General features: G+C 45.6%; 1 protein-coding gene and 1 long non-coding RNA gene across 3 annotated transcripts; both read right to left on the reverse strand.

Moving 5' to 3' along the window:
- Positions 1 to 294: 294 nt before the first annotated feature.
- On the reverse strand, positions 295 to 663 carry LOC136469988 (uncharacterized). Its single transcript, XM_066467981.1, has one exon. It carries the CDS (start codon positions 661 to 663, stop codon positions 295 to 297), a length of 369 nt encoding a protein of 122 aa, XP_066324078.1.
- Positions 664 to 10,848: 10,185 nt separating this feature from the next.
- On the reverse strand, positions 10,849 to 14,157 carry LOC136509074 (uncharacterized). Of its 2 annotated transcripts, XR_010772210.1 has the most exons (4): positions 14,017 to 14,148; positions 12,463 to 12,773; positions 11,392 to 12,017; positions 10,849 to 11,117 (listed from the first exon to the last, which is right to left on the reverse strand). It is a non-coding gene; the product is annotated as an uncharacterized lncRNA (long non-coding RNA). The 2 variants fall into 2 exon arrangements; XR_010772209.1 differs by having other exon boundaries at positions 12,463 to 14,157.
- Positions 14,158 to 16,722: the final 2,565 nt, after the last annotated feature.

Genomic DNA, 16,722 nt, shown 5'->3' on the forward strand with positions numbered 1-16,722 from the left:
TGTGTGGCAAAGGAAATGAATCATTCGGGCATGCCTTATTGAGGCTCGTGTAGTCAACACACATTCCCATTTCCCACTTTAAATTTTCTACCAGAACGGGATTGGACAACCACTCTTGTTGGTATACTTCTTTGATGAAACCAGCCCCAAGAGCTTAGCGATTTCCTCACCGATGAGCCTCCGCTTTTCCTCATTGAAGCGGCACATGCATTGTTTGACTGGCCTAGAACCCGACCTGATCTTCAAGGCATGCTCGGTGACTTCCCTCGGAATTCTCGGCATATCCAAAAGTTTCTACGCAAAGATGTCTTGATTTGCGTGGAGGAAGTCGATGAGCACGCCTTCCAACTTGGGGAAGAGGGCGGTGCCAATGCGCACCGTCTTGTTGGCGGAGTTGTCGGGGTCGACGAGGACCTCCTTGACATTCTCTGAAGGCCCAAAGGATCTGGTCACCCGCTTTGCGTCGGGCGCTCCTTCAGCGATGTCCTTCCCGATGGCTGCGAGCTCCTCGGAAGCGAGGGTTGCTGAAGCGAGCTCATAGCTCTCGACCTCGCACTCGAGGCCCTCTAGAAAGAAGTGCTGAAGGTGATGACCCCGCTTAGGTCCGGCATCTTGAGCTTGAAGTAGGTGTAGTTGAGGACAGCCATGAACTTTGCGTAGCATGGTCGTCCTAGGATGCCGTGGTAGGTTCCGTAGAACCCTACCACTTTGAAGGTGAGGGTCTCCATCCTATAGTTGGACGAAGACCCGAAGGTGATGGCAGATCGATCTGCCCAAGTGGCATAGCCTACTTTCTAGGCACGATGTCGTGGAAAGGCACTACGGTCAGTCGGATGTGCGCTCGGTCGATGCCCATAGCGTCGAGCGTCTCAGTGTACATGATGTTGAGGCCGCTACCTCCATCCATCAGTACCTTGGTGAGCCACTTCGTGCTGACGATAGGGTCGACCATGAGTGGGTACCTGCCTAGGCGTGTGATGCTATCCGGGTGGTTGGATCGATCAAAGGTTATGGGAGACCCTGACCACTTGAGGAAAGCGGGCGCGGTGGGCGTAGCTTCATAGACCTCTTGGCGTGCGAGCTTCTGTCAGCGCTTGGAGCCATATGCCTATGGTCCACCAAAGATCATGAGGCAGCCATCCGGCGATGGAAAGCCGCCGTCCTTCTCTCTGACGTCATCGGTTCTGCCACGGGCTTCTTCTTCTGCTCCCATTTCTTGGAGCCACCAGTGAAGAAATGCTTCATGAGGGAGCAGTCCTTGTACATGTGCTTGATGGGGAAGGCGTGGTTTGGGCATGGCCCCTCGAGCAGCTTGTTGAAGTGATCGAGGGTGCCCTCAGTCAGCGCTCGACCAGCTTTTCGCTCGGCGGCGGCCACGAGCGAGCACCCATGCCCTTTCTGGTTCTTCTTCTTATTCGAATGGTTGGAGGGGCCTTCGTCGGCGTCCTTGTCCCACTTCGCCTTGCCTCTAGAGCGATCAAAAATTGCTTTAACCGCCTCCTCACCGGAAGCATGGCCGGTCATGATGTCGAGGAGTTCCTTGGTAGTCTGTGGGCCCTTACGTCCCAACTTATGGACCAGGGACAAGTAGGTGGTCCCTGATAGGAAGGCTCCGATGACGTCGGCATCGGTGACATTGGGAAGCTCGTTGCACTATCGGGAGAAGCGTCGGATGTACTCGCGGAGAGTCTCTCCCGACTTCTATCGGCAGTTCTTCAAGTCCCAGGGGTTCCCAGGGCACGCGTAAGTGCCCTAGAAGTTCTCCACGAAGATTTGTTTTAGGTCTACCCAACTCTGAACGTAGTTGGGCGGAAGATGCTCTAGCCATGTTCGCGCCGAGTCGGCCAGGAACATGGGGAGATTACGGATGATGAAGTCATCACTGACCGCACTGCCGGCCCAACAGGAGAGTTAGTAGTCCTCGAGCCACAAACTGGGGGTTTGTTTCCCTAGAGTATTTCGGGACGTTAGTCGGCGGGTAGTATCAAGGCGGGAACGCTGCCTTGAGGATATGCCTACCGAAGGCCGGGGGCCCCATTGGTTCGGGGCTATGACTCTGGTCCTCCTTGCAGTCGTAGGGTCTGCCTCGTCGAGGGTGGTAACCGCGGCTAGCCCCCTCCCCCGCATCACTGCGGACACGCCGGTGGGCGTCGAGGGTGTTGCGCGAGTCACGGTTGCGGCCGAGACGCTCCTGCACTGGAACCATGATGTGTGGCCTGTCGTCGTGCGGTGCCTGGTGGACCGATGCATCCTTGTTGGGTCGCACTAAGGGTGTGTGCTGGCTAGCGTCGGGCTCCCATCGCCGAGACAGCGAGCTCTCGTCCTGCTGCGCAGCGATGTTCTGGCATGCCCAGGCGAAGTGCAGGAGCGCTTAATCGTCCTCAACAATCCTCCGGTTCACGTCACAGGCCACGGCGTGTGTGCGCCCCCTGTCTTCGTGGCGCTCGATCTCGCAATCGAGCTCCGTGTGTTCCTGCTCGAGCTGGAGTCGCGCTTCCTCAAGCTCTAGGTGTCAGGCCTTCAGCTGCTCCACCTGCAGACGGGGTGGGGCTCCTGTATCTCCCTCGATCTCATCATCGAGGTCGTTCATCGAGGTAGCCTCCTCCTTGTGCATGCTTTCAACGTGTCCCTCGGGGGTACCTGACATGAAGCATTCATGAGAGGGGTGATGGCTCCCCCTGCTGGAGTCAGAGCTAGAGGTCGACTCCGGCTCCTCTACAAGGAGGTCATGGAAAGACTCCGCGACGTGTTCAATCACCCCCATGAACTTGTCGTTCGCAGGGGATGGAGTCATTCGTTGCACCTCAAGGTGGCCAATGGTCTCTGCGGCGTTGCGGAGACCGAACGGGAGCACCGTCGGGGCGCTCCGGATGAGGTATTCCAGGGAGAGCGGCTCTCCCCCGATAAGCTGTGCCATGACATTAGCGAACGAGAAGGTGAGGTGGCACAGGCCCTCCCGGGATGGCTGGGGTCCTAGAAAGATGCCGACTTGAAGCTCCAACCTCCCGTAGTCGAAGTCGAGGAGTTGACCGCTCTCGGAGGTGCGGGCCTCCGACGCATGCAATCGTAGCTCCTCGAGCACCTCGGTGATCACGTTGAGGCTGGTGGAATGGAGGGAATGAACGACGACGGGCGCTCGCGCCAGCTCTCCCTCCGCCGTGACGATGAAGTCCAGGTCCCCAAAGAGCACGTGTGCGCCTGAAACCCAGCTGATGTCGTGATTGGCCATCCGAAGCCTGGTGTTGTCGACGTGACGCGCAAAGAGCCCCTACCTGACGCACCAACTATCGGTGTTTCGAACAAACACCAACGAGTAAATTTGTATGTTGCGCGTCTGGCCCAGATGGTGTGCTAAGAGAACACAAGGATTATACTGGCTCGGGCCAAATGTCCCTACGTCCAGTTTTTGGCTGCTCGTGTTACTAGCACTGAGTTTGTAGTAGGGGGTTATAAACTGGCGAGAGAGGGAGGAGCTCCCAAGTCTTTGTGGTTCGATTGCTTGATGCTTCTACTGCTCAATCTATCGGTCGATTGATCTCTTGTGGTGCGATGTGCGATGCCCCTAGTGGCATGCCCTGCTTTCCCTTTTATAGGCCAAGAGAAAGCAGGGATTACGACGGAAGGGAAGAGAGAAAAAGAAAGAGAAATAAGGCTTCCGGAGGTGTGCCGTCCTCCTCTTCGCGTGGGTCCCACTGACCCTGTAGATCGTGGTGGCAGTGGCGTCGCACCAGGGTTCTGTTGGCCGCTGCATCATACGTGCAGGTGTCGTGCGTCGTTCTTGTCTTCCATCCCATCCGAGCGGACGGAATGATCAAAGGGTCCCCTGACAGAGGCCATCTGGGGGGCTGGCGGTACAGTGCCAGTCAACTGACGTCAGTTGACTGACGTTGGACGGTGGTCAGGCAAGGAGTTGGTAGCACAGTGCTGCCCTGTTGACGAGGTGGGCGATGTGAGTCTCCCAGCATGGCCTGATGCGACTGCCAGTCGCATCAGGATGCGCCCGAGACGTGCTCCCGGGCGTGCACCTCCACGCCGTAGTGGTTGAAGCAGTTCGGATCCCACCCTGGGGCCACTGTTTTTGTCCGATAGCAAATCCGACCCCCAGGAAACGGGTGAGGTGGAAATATCCGACAGTACCAATAACCTCGTAATGTCGTCACTGTTAGAGAGAGAGAGAGATGAAGGGGGAAACCGAGCGTAGAACAGGTCGCTCTACGTACACAGCTGCTTCCACAAATAATCACGAAAGCTTGTTTAGCATGCCCTTTAATCATTGCTCGTTTTTTCTTTCTCTCCTCCCAGAATTATATCGCTGACGGACTCGTACGTCGCGCCCGCCGCGCCGCAGATTTTTTCCGCGCGACGACCGTCCCCGTCCCCAACAAGATGGGAGCGACGAGCGAGCGAGCGAGCGACAGCAGCCGGCCCGATCGGCTTGACGACGCTCGCTGGATCAAGGCGTGGCCGATGCAGCAGGGCCCGCGCGCGACGGCGACCGCCGGAGCGCGCCAACTTGCCTGCTGGTGTGGCGTCCGTGGCCGCGCGCGTAAGCACGGGCCTGTTGACTCCCCAGCCCGGCAGGATCCTCTCGGATCGAGCCGATCGTCGGGCGGGCCATTCCCACCGGCCCGGGCGATCCGGTTATTTCCTTGGTTCGAATGGACGCCCGGAGCGGAAGCCCCCGGCAGTCTCGGCGGAAACGTATGCACGAATCTTCCATCGCGACTCGCGCGCGCGCGCGCGCGTCGCCGGAGTGCGCGGACCGCTAGCCGCGACCTGCAGGCTGCTGGTCCTGAATCGTCGTCAGCTCAGTAAAAAGTCAGTAGCGGCGCCCGGCCGCGCGAGTCGTCACCGTGCCTGCATCTAGTATCTACTAGTAGTACGCCCGTGGGCCGCGTGGCGGAATAAAACATCCTAGGACATAAAAAGTTAGCTGGCCTGGCCCAGCTTCATTCGGTGACCACACTGTCAATAATCGCGCGCACTGCTAGCTACCCCGTACCTCCATCTTGTGCAGTTGTGCTAGCATCGATCCAAGCAAAACGACCGATCAGTCAGCTGTACATGTGCACGTACGGCCCTGACGTGAAACGAGATCCGTCGTCCAGCCCCACCGACAGGCATGTAGTATGGGTATGGCCCGATCGTTTGCACGTGCGTGATGTCTTGTTACGACGCCAGCGGTGAGCCACAGTGGTATGTACGTACGGGACGGATATGCAGGGGTAGCATGCAGCAGAGAGATCCTTGTCCTTCGGATCGAGTGTTTCTTCTCTTCTCTGTCGTCGTCTCGGGATCATGATCACCCCCAGCATGCAGCGGCTGGTCGGCCCCGCCGGGAGGCAGGAGCACCACAAATATACATCCATCTCCTTTTGTAAAGCTCAAGCCAACATGTAGGTCACTTGACTCTATATCCACGGCCACCGACGACGGCACCGGATGGAGCACGGAACACGCCAAGGTCGATATCCCATCCGGCCCCAGGTCTTTACTAGTTTACTAATGTGCGTGTTTGGTTTGATGGGTGAAGGGGGTTGGGTTGAGTTGAACTAATTTCTCAGGGTGTTGGGACTTAGGTTGTGTCATTTGAGCGTGGATTGTGGTACGACCTTTTGGCAAGGCCCAAAGCACGGCACAACCTAGAGAATTTTAGGTCATGCTGGCATGACACGAACATGAGGGTGTTTATGATTGTTCGTGCCATCCCTAGGATCTCAATATTTTAGGTGGTACGATACAAAAATAAAACGTAAGATCCGTGCTTATGAAAAAGTAAAAACTTGTTGAGCCGTAGAGGCAATATCATGATCTAGGGTGGCTCGACGCACGAGAGCACTAGATTATGTTAACATAGCATAACCTAAGTTCCGCTTTTAGATCTTGTTTAATGTTGTTGGATTCACCTAAAATAAGTTCATGTATCACTCCAATCCACCCAATACATATGAATTGATACGAATTCAACTGTATCCAAATAAGATTTTAGATGGGTGGTACTAGCACGGCACGGGCTAAGTCACACCTCTAATGCAAAAAAAAAAAGTCACACTTCTAGACGAGACACAGGTAGCTTTTTTGGGGAACAAACACTGCTGAAGAATATGCGTGTATGCGAGTACGTGACTACGCGTGTTGCACTGCATGCAAATAATGCTACCCTACCAGCCGTGCACACCGCTCTGCCGCTCTGGGCAGCTGCTGTCTCATCGTGCCGGTGCTTTACAGCACAGGTACGTATACAGTCCGCTACGATGAGACGAACTGTTCATGCATGCAAAAGCTAGCTAGAGGAGTACTGCGAAACAAAGGAACCAGGAGGCCGGCATTGGTGGCACCACCAGATGGAGCGTATGCGAATGAATAATATGCGTGTGAGTTGTAACCTGCAAGCAATGCAAGCTGAGAGAGGCCGGGCGCGGGCGGTGTCGCCATCGGCGGGGCACGGAGACGACGCACGCACAGTGCGGCAGCGACACCCAGCTCGACAGACAGCGGCCTCACATGCCCCGGTTCACGCGGCCATCATGTATGTGCGATCCCCGGGGGACACTCGCCGGCACCGCGCCTTTCGCGCTACACCACCTCGCTCGCCCGCTCGCTCACTACCCGCTAGCTGGGCGCGGGGCGACGCCGACGCGACGACATGGGCACATGGCTGCATACATTTGCCGATAAATCCTCCTCAGCTATAGCTCCAACAATCATTGATCGACGAGACGACGACGACGCCTCATGCGCATGCATAGCCACTATCCATCCAGTACTAGCTAGCTAGCTAGCGGCTGTTGGTGTGCCGCGACCGACCGTGCGAGTGGTATTTGTCACAGCTATGTGACTATCTTACCCCTTCGTCTGCTTCAAGATCTGTGCAGATTAAACTTCTTTATCTCGTGATATGCTATAACTTCAACTCGCGAGACCATATTTTTCGCATCTCGTCCATCTCCCTACCTTCTGCCTTCTGCTCTCTCTCTCTCTCTCTCTCTCCAATTCTCTCTCTCATCACTATATGTGTCTCTCCCGTTCTGCTTTATCTGTCTCCCATTCTTCTTCCTCTGCTCTCTCTCCTCTCTCTCCCGTAGCTCTCTCTCATGCTCTCTCTCGCTCTCCGTTTCTTTCTCTATCTCTTTCTTTTTCTAGCCCCTTGTCAGTCCACTTGTTCATCCAACCCACCATTAGCTTGTTCATCCAAACCACCGCAAATCTCCAGTCGATAATGCGCTTTATTTTCCACATCTCTCATCGACGCCAGATCCTCTTTCTTCAGTGTTTAACAGGTTGAGAGGATCTATCTGTAGGTCTACTAGACATAATTTTAGCTTTTTTGTCAAAGATTTCAGATTCGTTTTGTACTCTGTCACTGTTCTTCAATGAAGTATATTTTGCTCTCTCGGGTGTTGCCTTTTACTTTTTTTACCAGGACAGGTCCTTGTATTTGTCGAGTTCCTGATTTTGTTGACCAAAACTTTTTTTGTCTAAATTTCAGATCCGCTCGACCTCCACTCCCTCTTCCGCCGCCCACTTCTCCGCCCATTTGCCGCGCTCAGCACCTACGACGCCGGCAACATGATTGTGCCGCTCAATCTTTGCAACTTGCATCTTTTCCTCTCTCCTATTCCACTTTTCCTCTCTCCGATTCCACCCTCTCAGCTTCTCTTCTCACCATGATTTAATTTCTCTTTCTCCATTCACGACCTCTAAAGATTCGATCCCCTGCTGCCACTTCCCCTAGTCTCCATGATTCTCTCTCTCTCTCTCTATACATCCACGAGCTAACACTGCTCTGCTCCCTATGTTTTTGGTTGTTCTTCTTGAATCCGACAGATATGCAAACTCGATGGTTCTCTGATTTTTTGCTCCATTCTTTCTCTCTCTATTCTCTCTCTTTCTCCATCCACGAGCTCTGAAAGATTACGTCTAGTACACATTGTTGTCGTTTCCTTGTCTCCCCTTGATTTGATCCTCTCGATCCTCATCTCCAGATGATTTTAGCTTTTATTTGTCAAAGATTTCATATTTGTTCTGTACTCTATCGCTATTCTTCACTGCAATATATTTTGCTCTCTCGGATCTTACCTATTTCTTTCTTTTACAGTGACAGATCCTTGCATTTTTGGCTTTTATTTGCCAAAAATTCCAGATCCGTTCTGTACTATATGGTTGTTCCTCATTGCGTTTTTGTTTGGTCCATCAGATTAAACGGTTTCTTTCTTTTAAGGCGACAGACCCGTGCTTTCATCCAATTGCTCATTTTGTTCACCTAGTATTTTTTGGGTGTCTTTAAATATATATTTGTTGATATTTTAGCTTTTACTTGTAAAAAATTTCAGATTCACTCTGTACTATATCGTTGTTCTTCACTGCGTTTAATTTTGCTCCCTCATATTTTAACCGTTTCTTTCTTTTAGGGTGACAGATCCCTGCTTTTATCCAATTGCTCAATTCGACCAGTTTGATTTCTAGCACTACACAAGATTAGATCAGTTCTCTCCTCTTTTCAATTCGACTAGTTTGATTTTTAGTTTGTCGTCTAGGAGTACTCAACTTTGGTTTCCATATTTAACTAGCGGTTAGCAACTACACTTCTAATTATTCATTCCTATTAATTTCTTCGGTGCTTCGTAATTTTAAATTTTACCTACAGCATAGTTATTTCTGGTGTGCTCATATATCTATATTTTAATTTTAGATTTTACCTACAACATAGTTTGTGACCTTGTACTTGTAGTCATTCTTATGAAGAGTAGCTGGTAGTTTGCACCTCATTGTGGATTGCTTGTTTATTTTGATTCTTGCATCTGTGGCACATGAGTACATAGGTTAAACATACATGTACTGTTGTACAGTGGCGGATGTGGGATGTGGGATAAGGGGGGGCTAAAACAACAGAGATGTTGATTTGCACGAAGATTTAACGGTGAAATCAAGTTTTTACTACAGTAATTAGCATTGAAATCAAGAAATTAGGGGGGGCTGGAGCCCCCCCAGCCCCCCCTTTGGATCCGCCACTGCTGTTGTACACATAACAAAGATTTGAAACATAGAAGAATTTATATTTATAGTGGTAAAAGAATTTATCACACAACATTTTATTTGTTAAAGTGCACTCAGGAATTTCTCCTTTTTTGCAAACAACATTTTAGTATGGTTGAGGGGAGGCAAGGTCTGAGATACAATTTTTTTCAAGAAGTATATTGATCTATAATAGTTCTTGTAATTTTCACTTTTTCCGGCCTAAAGAAAATCTGGCAGTATTATACTTTACTTTTTTTTTACCGTGAGATGTCTAACCACTTCAATTTGCTCCCATTTATGTACACATTGTGAAATACTTAAAATAGACCTGTAATCTGTTCGATATGCTCGTCCATAGATCTGTAAGCTGTTTCTTCAACAAGGGTGAAACCACTAGATTCCTCACCTTTGTTTTGAATTTCAGTCCTAAATTTATCAACTACTGTTTGTCCCTTTTGATTTTCACGCTTTTGGTATGTGCCTTTGTTTTCCGCCTGAGCTATCCTTTTCCTTTTACAGCAATGACAAGAGGTTTTGTAGATGACATTATATTTAGCTCAGTTTGGATTTTCCCCTATCGTGTAGGCATTACATTTTGGATCTTATATTATGTGAGACCCATGAGATTCTGACTGTATTGGACAAGAGCATGGCATCTGCAAATTTAGCACTGAGCATGTAGCCTCATTTGTTGAGGTCAGCTTATCACATATTTACTGCAAAAATTTATAAGCAATAAACTTAAGTGTATTCTACTAGTGAAATTTTCATTAGTGTTGGTTAAGAGTATAAAAAAATGTGGAAAGCATGTGGAAAGACCACAGATTAATGAGTGCTTTGTGTGTATTAGGAGCTGGGCTAAGTGCGTTCAGTATTTAAGAGTGCTATGTTAATTTCTCTTTTACACAATATTTTCCTCTTGCTCAACTTTCATGCTATCAATTCTCGGCATTTTTTAAAACTCTTCATATGTACTCATATAACATTTGAAAGTATGATGTATTCTTTAATCAAATAAATCCGTTTTTCATTCCAAAAGGTAGTTGATATTGTATTTAAGAACACTTGAGTACCGGCCAAACACTTTTACGCACCACTACTTTGAATCAATCCTTTTGGACAATTTTATCTAATTCTGCATATTGTTATCAATTATAATTATGTTTATTATATTACCCTTACCCGCCTTGTTTTTCCTGGTTATATTAATTTAATTTCTCAAGTTACTAATAAGGCCCCGTTCGCGTGCCCTTAAACCCGGCTTGATTCGCTTATTTTTTTCATCCGGAACAGTGTTTTTTTCTCACAAATTCCTCTAGCATTCCTCCAAACCATCCAGATTCCTCCAGAATTCAGACAAGCGAACAGGCCCTAAAGCTCATGTATTCTCTATGCTCGTATATGTTTACCTTAATTTATTTGATTTTGTTATTTTAATAAATGCCTAGCACTGTGTTGCTGAGTATTTATTTACTTTCAATAAAAAAATCTTTTGTACCAAATAAGAACAGATTCAGGTGGTGGTACAATTGTTATCATGTTTTAGTGATATACTTCTTCTACACTATTGGCCTATTACTTGTATTTATGTACTTGTTCAATGGATGTACCTCTCCCTGACAATTTTTTGACTACACCATGAACATCAACTAGCAAATTTGGTACATTCTTATCATGTTTTAGTAATATACCTCTTCTCAACTAATGGCCTATTACTTGTATTTATGTACTGTCCGAACCCTACGTTATAGTGTAAACTACCAAATTACAAGGCTGTGGATGATTTTCTGAAACATTGAAATTAATAATTTCAATTGCAACTTACCCCTTTTTGACACGTAAATTCCTGCATGGTTCTATAGCTCCTGTCATTAGTCCTTGAAGAATTACGATTGTAGATTATCCCGAAACCATATTCCCATGAATACAAGTTGTAGAATTCATAACCCTCCTCATATGAATCAAATACCATGCCTAATTTAGGTTCAAATACTTCTTTTGATGCTCTCTGTTCTGCTGTGCGCATCGCAATCTCTACCGCTCCCATGTTTCTTGGTTTACGACAATCTGAAGGTTCACCAACCGTACCAAATCGTTGCCTGTAGTGAATCAGATGTTTAACAACAGATAAATAACAAATGGCAGCAGAAATTTAAGAAAGGCTGCAAAAAAAACATATATCCAGGAATGAAAATTTTCACTATGCTAACAAATAAGTCTATGTTTTTACTCTAACATTTATGCTGAAGAAGACAATTAAATTTTGTAAGTGAACATTATGTGGATAGAGATTACAAGAATATTAAAGAATTCATTAAATATGGATGATATCTAATGTAATCTAATGACCAAGGATTTGATAATTAACATTACCGTTTATTGAAGCCCATTCGAACACCCTCCTAATATCGTGCAGAAATTTTCTGGCCAGAGACTAGGTTTGAACATCCACACTCACCGAGAACACATGCTGAAATGTATGGCTCATTTATCGTGTTGAACTCATCACTGGGATCGTGACCATCTACCAAAGATTGATCCAGATCTTTTCCGTTGAAACCGTTATCGATTTCTTCGCTACCGGAATCAATGTGGTTTTCAGAATCCAGATCATTTAGATCTGTGTCATCAATCCCAGTAGCAAAATCACCGTAATCGAAATCACGACCACGCATGAACTCTTCTGTGCCAATAGGGTCACTGAAACTAGCGACATACTCATCATTTGCAGGTGGATTGTTGTTGTCTTCGACAAACAAATCTGGTGAAACAACATGTCTGGGTGTATCATTTTCAGATTCGGTGCCTGCAGAATGAATCATCGTCACATACAACTTCTGGTGCAGTCTCTTTGACAGTATCAACACGCAAGTGACTATAGCCTCCAGTTGGCAGGTTTGGATTTGCTCCAAGTGTAACTACACCATAATTGCTAGCAGAAAGAACACCAGAATTTGCAGCCCTCAATAGTTGTTGAAAAGGACCAAAGATACCACCATCTGTGAATGTGTTAAAAAAATCACTTTGAGCTCAAAAAATAAAATTCAAGCAACAGAAATTACTAACAAGTGGAAAATTTGACGAAAAAATAAAATGCTTTTACTATGTCTTTGGTCAGCAACAGATAAAGTAAAAATATTTTAGAGTGTCTTTCAAAAATATTAGCAACATTGAAATATGACCAAAAGCAAAGGTTCGGGCTTAAAAAGTTATATAAGATAATATAAGGTTGAGAGGTACATGTAAACTAAGGTGTGAAGTTTAACATAAAGTACACTAATCAGATAATGACTAATGTATAGTAGTGGTGACACCTAAAATATAGCTATTACCAGAAGAAAAAAATTATGGAATAAAGATGATTGACCCAAAAACTAATGAGTACAGTATAGAAAACTAAAAGAAATTCTTGGTGAGCACATTTGTGATGGCCAAAAAACAAACCTGGCTGAGGAATAAAGGGTAGATTTGTTGAAGGAAATAGAGTTGTAGGGAGAACAGTGCAGAATTCTAATGAAGACGATGTCTCAATAAGTGGTTGAGTCTGGACGTCTGGATACGACTGAGACCTTTCTCTTTCCATAAAGACGAAGGTTAATAGCACTGAACTCGAGATATTGAGTTTCAACAGCAGTGAAAAATAAGCAATTTTATAAAGCCACCGGTGTAGAAAATGTTGACATAAGAATGAATATAAGCTAAATTGAGTAATTCAGTTTGGAATTAATGAAAAAACAGCTTCGAGATCCTTGATGCTGAAAAAAAGAAAACTTATTCTATTAGTACTTTTCTCTAGTAAAGAATATTATGAAAATCGTACGTTTAATCTGTGAAAGATAAACTAAACTAGGACTAAAGTACTGGATTAACACCAAGCATTCAAGGTTGTTTCAGAACCTTTGCATCTGACAGCAAGTTCTATAACAATTTGAGGGAGGCCATTTCTGAAACCATAGTCGATACAGAAAATTTGATCGACATTTTTCTCTACTTGAAATGTCGAAATCTACTGAGATGCAGTTTCACTGTGCTGCCTGTGGACATCCTGAAGCTAGTATTCCAAATATAACATCCCTAATGTTATGCCTACTTTACTAGTAAGTGCAAAAACAAAGTAACTGTGCTGACAAGCACAATTACTTTGTGGACAAAGCATCAAAATTGTGTGAAGGAATTTTACCTCAACACCAGTAAAAATGCTTTAAGCAAAAGGTCACACCAATTGTGCAGATCACATATCGTTACCAGTTAACAGATCAAAAGGGACAAAAAAATAAGGTGGATCAATGTTCCCTAGAGCATTGCCTTTAATGGGAACTGAGAACTTCCATCACGTTCATTTAAAAAGGATTTCCAAGATATATTGTACCATATTTAGTACTTGAAACTATAAAACTGAGAACTACAACTATTGGAAAGCACTAGCCGTAATGCACATGACTAGAACTATAAAACTGAATTTATCTGTATTGTTCCCAGGAAAAGCAGTGGCTTGAGCTGTTGAGTATTCAAAGAACTTTTTATTCACATCATCTGTGTGAACTAAATTATAAAATGAACTGTAAGCACAACAGGATAATGAAATCTAACTACTACTACTAGACTAAAGTTATAAATAATAAAGAAAAGGTCACGCAATAGAACTTAACTTAGTAGCATCACAGAGGCCATCTCAGGAAAAAAAAAATAATACATCAAGATGACATTCAAGAACTATCTAACGATAAACCAAAATAGACATGGCACACATAAGACCATTCGGTACTAATATAAAACGAAGCAAAACTAACAGCTTTCCATTGTTTCCAACGTGGACATTGAAATAAAACAATAGACAAGATCTAAAAACTAATCCAAATCAATAGACCTATGAAATAAAAGCAGCATCTAGATCGAATAAATGCAGAAGATCTAAAACCTAGAACAAGGTGAAAAGATTGAATCGATGGAAAAAGAGAGGAATAAGCTAGACACATGGGGAAATCAAGGGTAGAATACCAGTATAGATCCAGAACACAGATAGGACAGTGGTTGTTGCTGTGGCTGGCATCACACGACCGACGCGGAGGAGACATCGAACTTCTTGAGTGGGTTCGAGGAGAAGGGAGAGAGGAGAGACCAAAGGAAGAAGAAAGTACCGTAAAAAAAGGTAGCAGCAAGTGTGGAGAGAGAGAGCGTGCGAGAGAAAAAGAAAGAGAGAGGAAGAGAGGTTGTCTGTGTGCAGGAAAGGTGGCCATGGTACTCCCTCTGTCTCAAATTAACTGTAATTTTGGGTTTCCGTGTCATAAGTTTGACTAGATTTATAGAAAATACATACAATATTTGTATCTCCAAATAAAATTATTCTAGAAATAGATTCAACAATCTATCTAATGATATTAATTGTGTATCATAAATATTAAAATATTTTTACATAAATTAGTCAAGGTAATTTGTCGGGAAGCTAGAATGACAGCTATTTTGGACGGAGAGAGTACATCTAAGAGCCATATGTGCAGATCTAAAAAGAATCATTCGTATAAACCAAAATCATATCTTGTACATCAATAAATCACATTAAACAACATGAACTATATACATATCTATAAAAACTAATTAAAGAACCAACCATAAGAACAGAAAAGGCAGGATCCATATCTAAAACTAATTAAAAGATCCAGCCACAATAACTGAAAGCTGGATGAATATTTTAGGGGAAAATTAGACCTAACCATTTGCATTAGCAAATTTTTTGAATTTTAAAAATGGAGTGAAGATTGAATATAACAAAGCAGATTGTACCTAGCTAAGTTCCAGTTCAGTTTCCGTTCAATTTGAGAACTAAAGCACACAATTTGTATCTGGTTGTCTAGATTTTTATAGCTCAGAGGATAAAGACTACATTTAGAAAGATAATACGAACAGCATGCTAGTATATGAATCTGCAGGAAGGCAGTGTTGTGAGTACCTTAAAAGCATATCTTAAGAATCTAATTATCAATGAAACCAAAAATATGCACAGGACACATAAGAGCCGTCAGTTCTTATCTATAAAGAATAAGATGTATGAACTAATAGCAGGGCAGTGCCTCCATCAATCACAATGAAGTAAACGAGGATAGAACAGATCTAAAATGTAATCAAAATAACAGCTTCCAGAACCAATAAAAAATAGGTAATTAAATACAAGATACAGTACGACAAGCAACTCAGATCACACCAGCCAGGCTTCGGTTGCTCCCAGAAACAAAGGACAAGGACCAAAAAATGCACGGACTACTTCCTTCCTACGTCTGCAGAGAACTGAATTTTTTTTGGCAAGAACAATAAAAAACCCACAGAAAAGAAGGCATTCCAAGGTGCCTCAAAAACTGCTAAAACACATGTAGCTGACACTTGGATGGATCGAACTAAAGTTATGAATAAAGATAAATATGAATAAAAATTAAAAATGCAGCACATCTAAAAGTAGAAGAACTAAACTCAATACAACTAAAAGCAGCAGACCTATGCACCAAAAGTAGCATCCAGATCCAACAAATGTAGCACCTTCGTGACCGAGTATGGAGACGGCGGTGATACAATTTGGATACGGTGGCCGAGTATGTTGCAAATCAGCTCGTCGTGCTGCCGCGGTAGGGAGCCTGGAGGCTTGGGGCCGACGACGAGGGCATCTGGAGACGGCAAAGGGGGCAGTGAGGCGGAACCCTAAACCCTAAATCTCGGGCAACAAGAGTGCTCAACTACTCAAGCTCAGACCCCGAGAGTGCTCAAATGTAGGGCGGCCGCACCCTAGGCGACGGTGAGCAGATGGGAGAGATGTGGAAGACAGGGCTCCATTGTTGGAAGCGAGCACAAAAGAAACGCCGACAGCCGGAGGGGAGCGCGGAGAAGAATTTGTATTCGGCGATACGACGATACCAGCGGCGAGACGACGAGAAACAAAACAGGGGTCGATCAAACTAGTGGAAGGCACGTGTCAAGGCATGAAGCAGTGTGGGTGGGTGATGTGCGGCTGTAGATAACGAGTTGCCCCCACATAGTTGTGGGATTGGTTTTTCGCCGGCCGTGTGCATGCCATTCGGTTACTACGACGTGCGCGCGACGCCTCTAATTTGCCGCGCGCCGCTCGTTCGGCAAGCATGGCTGCGTGCTATAGGCCTGCATGCCGACGGATGCTCCAGCTAGCTGTCCAGCATCTCTTTGCATTGTCCAAGCTACTGCTAATCAGACACGGACATTATTCGAAGGTAGCCTAGCTAGCTCATCATCACACGTACCGTCAATTCATCCAAACCATATGATTGCGATCGATTGGTGCCGCTGCTTTTTGACGGATTGACACATGCATATGCGACTTGATCGATGAACGGATTAAGCGCATGCAAGTCAACCACTAGTTTGACAACACCTAAAGATCGTTGCCCTGTTTTATTTGCGTTGCTTTCACCGGTTTCACATCGGTCAGATTGTGAATTCTGATCGATGCATGTCCTAGCCTGCATAAGACAGCATAACGACGACGACGTACGGAGCGTCTGTGTGAGATGACTGATCGACGACGGCTCGTAGGGTAGGGATCGGAAAAAAAAAGGGACGATTGGACGAAATAGACGATAGGATTTTGGACGGCCAATGTAACCGATGTACAGTATCTTTCAAGATGGAATTGAAAACATCCATGCGCATATTGATGTTGAGTCGCTGCTGCTTTCAGTATTTCAG

The sequence above is a fragment of the Miscanthus floridulus genome, chromosome 1 (assembly GCF_019320115.1).
Source record: "Miscanthus floridulus cultivar M001 chromosome 1, ASM1932011v1, whole genome shotgun sequence".
Lineage (NCBI taxonomy): Eukaryota > Viridiplantae > Streptophyta > Magnoliopsida > Poales > Poaceae > Miscanthus > Miscanthus floridulus.